The sequence below is a fragment of the Triticum aestivum genome, chromosome 7D (genome assembly GCF_018294505.1).
Source record: "Triticum aestivum cultivar Chinese Spring chromosome 7D, IWGSC CS RefSeq v2.1, whole genome shotgun sequence".
NCBI lineage: Eukaryota > Viridiplantae > Streptophyta > Magnoliopsida > Poales > Poaceae > Triticum > Triticum aestivum.
Genome location: NC_057814.1, coordinates 36,365,363 through 36,372,116, shown reverse-complemented (window position 1 = coordinate 36,372,116; position 6,754 = coordinate 36,365,363). Strand labels below are relative to the sequence as shown.

The following is a 6,754-nucleotide window of genomic DNA, read 5'->3' as shown; positions in this document are numbered from 1 at the left end:
TTGATCCTCCGTTTTAGATTTAGTTTTTATTTTTCATATTGACATGTAGAACCCGCATTTTAACTTTAGTTTTCTATATTGTAATTAAATAAAATCTGCATCGCTTTTCTTATATAAAAAAACATCCCCCGCCCGCCGCTCCCCGGTTGGAGCGCCTCCGCCGCCGGGCTACCGAGCCGAGCTGCAGCCATCGCGCGCATCCTAGATTCTGGTACGCTACCTCGAGGAATCCCGCAGAGAGCCCCCACGACCACGAGTAGCACCATCCCCGAACTTCCTCGGTCGTTCCAGCCGGAGCCCGCGGTGGTCATTACCCCGCGTCCGACTCCACGCAGGCGAGCTGGACGCACGGGCCTAGTCTCTGCGTGGATCTGCGCGCCCGTTTCCCTCCGCCACACGACCATGAATGCGGCGCCATCTTGTTCAAGACCTCACCTCGATGAGAAACCGCAGCACCAACTGGTCACAAGGTAGCAGTGTCCTCAGCATTCTTTTTTGCAATGTTCAGTATACTTCATAAATCGTGGCGATCCTGTTTCTTATTATGTCTATTTGATGCAGTTGATAGCAGTATTTCGTTCCTTTGTGGATATTATTTTTCCTGTGTGATTGCTTGTTGTCGCCGCTGCATCGCATCCTATGACCCTTTGAAGTTTGGGCCTTCACAGAAATTCTGTTGTTCACCCATGTACTGTAGCATGGTTATTCCTTCTCCTTCACAGACTTTTTACATTGCTCGTCAGTTTACTTGTTACCGGATGCAAGTTGTTCCTGTTATAATTGTTCTTTCATGTTATGGGCTCTGGTTATCGGATGCACTTGATAGCTGATGGATAATTTATCTATTGTTGTTTTATTACTTATTAAAGCAAACCGACGGTAATGCGCTGCTCGATTGACAAGTGACATAATCTAGGCGACAGGCGAAGAGAGACAGCGAAAATTAACAACACAAGGGAAGATGGCAAATCTAGGTGATTGTATTAATTAGCTTGTGTCAGATGGTGTACAGATATATGGGGATAATGGTAGTTCAAGCCTGGTGAACCTTCTCAAATAATAATGTAAGCCTGATATTATTGGATTCATTTCACTCTGCAATCAGTTACTGGTAATGCATATCAGATGGTACTGCATCTGATGCTTTTACTCATTTCCTTTGGTGGATGCAAGCTTTTTTCATGTTTATGATCTGTATTTGGTCATCAGACTATTTCTCCATTGTCCGATTTTGTTTCCCAAAAGTAGTTTCTGTTGCAAACTGTTTTGATGTTATTTGGTAAATACCAAAGTATTACCAAACTTATCTATTCTACCTCCACCAAAGTACAGTTTTCTTCTTTTACTGATATGATATATAAAAAAGCGAAGATGGCTTGGCTTGTACTCATGGTTCAGGATATTAGGGTAAGGCTCCCGAACAGCCTCACCATCATGATGAAAGACGTGACACTTGTAGTTATCTTCATGTGGCATTTCTGGTTGGTCAAACAAAACAAAACTGGGGTGACGCAGTATAACGCGAAGGGTTCCTGCTCACTGCAGGAGCCACAACCTCGCAGACGTGAAGGAGGAGGGTGCTAGCATCTCTACTGTTACGCGCCTCAGGGAGCTGTGAGGTATGTTGATTCATGCCCATAATCTGCTGTGTTCTGCTGCCCGTAGGTCATAGTAATTGATACATATTCATGGTCTAATGTACTCTGCTTCTGATTTCGTTTTTTCCCTAATTCTCTACAATACCATATTTAGTATGGGCTTGGACACAACAGATGCAACGTACGTGCTTTGCTATAGTACTCTTCTATATATGCCTTCACATTCTCTTGAAAATGAATTTGAAATGCATTATATAATCCATATCATAGATGGTAATTTATAGACATGAAAGCTCAGCCCACAAATTAATTTGCATGTCTCTGTCATTGCTACTATTTTCATGCAGCATACAGATAAACAACTTGATCATCTTTGAAACTGCGACATCTTATTCCTAGAGCTGATGCTTGGTGGCTGTACACTAGCATGAAATCTGTGGACGTTGATAATATGAACTAACTATTTACTGCAGACGGCTTTGCACACAGAAGCTACCATCTTTACCCCCCTAAATTCTTTTGCTTTTTAAAAGCATCACAAATATTGATTGTACAAGACGATGCTTTTTAACTTGTATGAGAGAATATATTCATCTTTGTGTATTTACATCAGCCTCTTTAAGTGTGAAGGAAGAATATTGTCGCTGGTGAAGTTATGCTTGATACTTAATTTTGTTTGCACAAAAAATGGCTCATAATACTTCACTAAATCCTTCCTCTGTGGTTGACCGCGTAGGGCTCGTCTTTGGTAATCTTTACATGCATGTTTTTTTTCTCTTCCGTGGCAACACATGGACACTTAGCCAGTAGTAAAAATAGTTAAAATATACATAAAACAAGCATAGTTTGGTACACCAATAGGGTCTAAAAGGTTTTATTAAGTCTATCGGGAAAAAGAAATAACAACTGTGAGAGAAGCTTGTGCAATTTCATGAAAACTGTGAGAGTACTTGGTGAGTCATCATCTAATAGTGTCTAAGATCAATCCTAATAATACCAAAAGACTAGTGTAGAATTTTGCATAATGGCCTGTCTATCCAATCAAACAGCAGTTAGGTGCATCTCCTTGAGCACCACAACAATTTCTAGAAAGTAGTGTAGCAACAAATATATGCTTGTAACTTTCTTTGATTTAAAAATTAGTCACCACTTGTTGTTTCCACCAGAAGAGTAGATGAAACTAGAGTTAAACCACAACCACAATGTATGGTAGAGGTGGGAATGGAAAAACCAAGTGTCCCAGGAGTAACTTGTATTAGAAAAAGGACATGGTATGCAAATGCAAGGTGGGAATGGGCGATGCAAAGTGCAGCATAATTTAATTAAACCGTTGGTGTTACAGGGTTGTGAATAGACTGATAGAGAAAGTAAACCCTACACTAGTCTAATGCTGTTGGCCATGGACAGCGCCGATGGGCACAGTCGCCAACTTTGAAGGAATTGGAAATACATGGAAGCAAATTTGTGGAAATAAAAACAACCCTACTACGTAGCAACACCACACAGCATCTAGTCTAACTCCCTCGATCACCCGTCGAGTCGAGTGACTGCAGCAGGATCATGGATACTTTCTGCAGTGTTTTGCCTGCAGAATTGGGTAGATAGTTGAAAGCGCTTCCCCTACGGTGCTCACCCCGATGTCCAATCCAATGAGGTATTGTGCGTCGTCTCCGGATGCCCAGTCGCCGGAGACAGCCCAATATGATATTGAGCAGCTAATGTCAGACCAGTTGACCACCAACCGGGCTAGTTTTTCAGAAAGGAATGCTGGATGGTCTGAATTCCAGTGTTGCTCCACGAAGTTCCTGATGGGGAAAAACCGATGACCCTCGAGAAACATTACGAGCAGTCCTGCTGCTGACTTCTTAAGAGCTTTCTTTGTTCTCTTGGTTCCGAAGTTAGACCAAAAGAGCGCTGTAACCGCCTGCTCTGCCGCAGTTTTCCCTAATGGCACGTACTGCAGATTCTTCCATCCTCCTACCAGAGTACTGTAGCTACTGTCGAAACCCAGTGGAATTGGGTTCTCGAAGAATCCCTCCGCTCCCGCAAACGCATGCCAGCGACCAGTGCGAAAGGTGAAATAGCCGAGCCAATACCTGTTGTCCGGCCGTATAGCCATCGCGATGGCTTCATGACCACTTCCATCAGGTAGTGGAAGGCCCCTTAGAAGCTGGAAGATCCATGGATTTGGCGGCAGGTGAAGTTGTTGTGGCGGTAATACCGGGTGAAAAACTATTTGTGATGCTCTTATGAGGTCTGCCGTTTGGTCCAACCAAATAGGCACCTCAATGTAATTGCTTGTTTCCAGTTCGAATGTTCTTGCATACGCTGGCTGACCCCACTCTTGTTGTCTGCATGCAAAGGAAATTAATTAGGGAACACGAGAAATATTGCATTCGATATATGTATGTATGTATGTATGTAAAGAAAAAAAATATTAAATGTTTGGTGGCGGGCATTACCTGGAAGGGGCTATCAGCAGCATGAACACTACAAGACTTGCAAAGAAACCCATGGCAAACTGCAATATGCAAAAGTGATCATTAGTTTGGTAGGTAGTAACCAAGATGGCCTGTTTTCTTTTTAACCCCCGCCCCAAAAAAATATCCCAGCACCTATTAACGGCACAGAAATTACACCCAAAATTGCAAAATATTACCCACCAATGCCACCTATAAGTGATAAAAAAATATTTTATATAGGGGAATCCCTCAACTGGGCTGGCCCATGCAGTAGGCACCGCTGGGAGAAGACGCAGCGTGCCCGTTTGGGCCGGCCCATACCAAGGCGGCCTGTCTTATAAATTTCGTTTTTTACTTTTTTTTCGTTTTCTTTTTTTCTAATTTAAATAATCTGGGACTACAAAAAAGTTCTAAAAAAAATTTAAATAAAATGTTTAAGGATTCAATTCGTGATTGTGTAAAAAAGTTCGCTTATTCAAAAAATGTTCGAAATTTTGAAACAAATATTCGGGAAATCAAAACAAATCATCATTTAAAAAAAGTTCATGTATTAAACAATGTTAATGAAATTGAACAAAATTTGGCCAATTCAAAAATAATTGATGAATGGAAAATATCCGAATAATAAAAAGAACTGTTCATGACATACAAAATAGTTAATCATTCATAAATTGTTCGCTGATTCAAAAAAAGATTATGCATTTAAAAATGTTTGTGAAATATTGTTCCACCAATTTCCAAAAAATGTTTGTCGATTCTAGAACTGTTTGCCGATTCAAGAAAGTTGTTTCTAAAAATATTCATAATTTAGAAAAATGCAAATTTTATAAATTGTTCATGAATTCAAAAATTTCCTGATTTTAGAAAATGTTCGAAAATTTGTGAAAGGATTCATGAATTTGAAAAATGTTAACAACTTCACATATGTTTACGAGCTTAAGAAAATGTTCATGATTTCACGAAATTGAGAGTGATAGTTTATCTCGGTGATTCAGCAAAATGTGGTCATGACCATTGGGGATTATGAGTTTTTTTTTCATTGCAACGTACGGGCCCTTTTGCTTACTAAGTCCAAAGTAAATTGTACCTTACATTGGTCGAACCAAAGTAAATTGTACTCGTACTTAGATTTTGGAAAAGACAACTTTTCTTCCCTTTTTCTCTGCCTATGAGAGGAACTGAACTCTGTATACCACACCTACAAATTCTAGTAGCTAGTAGACTTGCTTGGCGTGGACATTTTTTACTAACATATTCGGATGACATGGAGTTGGGGTGACAAATTTAATTCCAAGTTTAGCAGACAACGTGGCTGACTGTATTATTTTGTTGGCGTTTGCACAAACCGAACAAAACTAACTAAGCTAAGCTTTACAGGTAAACATCTCCCAGAAATAAAAATAAAAGCGTACAGGGCACCATCTGTTCATCTATTCTACGCGCACGACGCAGCTTTGGCCGTCCTGCCGCCAGGTCGCGACCTGCCTGCATGTGACTGCCGGCAGGCGACAGCGATAGCGACGTCTGGTAAGCGGCCCTCCGGTGGGTCAAATCACCTTCTAATAACGCCGACTAAGACAAGTCCAGCGAGAACTACTGCAGGAAACATGTCTCGCGTGGGAGAGAGGGATTGCGGCGGCGCTTACCAAGGAAGGAGAACCTGGCGGCTGAGCGCGGCGACCGGTGTTGGGGAAGAAGCTGCCCATACAAGCGGTGGAATGCCGGGGCCGGAGAAGATGTGCCTCTGCTTCCTCGTCTTGCTCCCGTTGATTGCCTTGTGGATGGTCCTAGCTAGGCACAGGGCGTGGGCTTCGCCGAGCCCTTCTGGTTCATTGTTCTTAGCAGGAAGCGCAAGCCGCAGATGAAAGCTACAGTGGGATATTACGGCTGTAGGTGGCAGGCGCCGGCGGTGTGATTGCACTGGGCATCGGTGGCGTGTCTCCCCAAGGTGAGATTTCCATGAGTGCTGCTGCTGATATACACACGCTAATATTGTGCCCGACTACTGGACGATCATACATGGCAGCGCTACAGGGCACGAGATTTGGATGGCAAGGAACTGTCGTTCGCAGACCGGGCAAGCAATTTCGCCCAAAATATTCATTTTTACTTGTTTATTTTTTTTAAAACGTTGATCAAAAAATAAAATTTGGCTAATGTTGCCATAGAACTCAAATTGTTTGTTACTAGATTTCAGTCCAAATTGAAATAAATCCAATTGTTCCAATTCAACTAAAAAACATCACAAAATATACTTGGTAGTTTACCGAGAAAGTTTTACAACAAGAAATTGTTGGCGTAATATATAATCCCCTTTGTCGTAGTTTCTCTATGTATATTTAATACAATTGCTTAGATACTTGTAGTAGTATTAGGTTTAGGAAACACGGTGGAGGTAAAAGCAACTCTAGCAGATAGCGCATTTCGCGGAACCTACTCCTGAGTGGTAAACCACAAAGCTGTTTCTTACGTTGAAAGGCGTCGGCGCTGACCAGATCCCGCATAGTTGTACCGCAATGCGGGATCTGGTCTGCGCCGACGCTTTTCAGGTATCACAAAATAGATTTCCAGTTGTTTGTAAGCTTTTTAGGGAAAAGGATGAATGCATCAACTAATTCGAAAGCTAATTGAAACATTGCAAATTCAAAATATTTTAGAAGCTGCGGCCAGACAAAGTACTTATTCAAACTTTCA

The 6,754-nt window shown here is 41.8% G+C and overlaps 1 protein-coding gene across 1 annotated transcript; it reads right to left on the bottom strand.

The window, feature by feature from the left end:
• Positions 1 to 2,899: 2,899 nt before the first annotated feature.
• On the bottom strand, positions 2,900 to 6,090 carry LOC123168846 (protein synthesis inhibitor II). The gene is made up of 3 exons (XM_044586705.1): positions 5,707 to 6,090; positions 4,061 to 4,119; positions 2,900 to 3,949 (listed from the first exon to the last, which is right to left on the bottom strand). Exons 1-3 carry the CDS (start codon positions 5,764 to 5,766, stop codon positions 3,157 to 3,159), a joined length of 912 nt encoding a protein of 303 aa, XP_044442640.1. The 5' UTR covers positions 5,767 to 6,090; the 3' UTR covers positions 2,900 to 3,156.
• Positions 6,091 to 6,754: the final 664 nt, after the last annotated feature.

What these genes read in the sequence shown, in the direction of transcription:
- LOC123168846 (XM_044586705.1), bottom strand. Translation starts at nt 5,766, where the DNA reads ATGGGCAGCTTCTTCCCCAACACCGGTCGCCGCGCTCAGCCGCCAGGT. An exon ending in CGCCAGGTTCTCCTTCCTTG is followed by an intron (nt 4,120 to 5,706) that starts GTAAGCGCCGCC and finishes TGCATATTGCAG; the next exon opens with TTTGCCATGGGTTTCTTTGC. An exon ending in CTGCTGATAGCCCCTTCCAG is followed by an intron (nt 3,950 to 4,060) that starts GTAATGCCCGCC and finishes CTTTGCATGCAG; the next exon opens with ACAACAAGAGTGGGGTCAGC.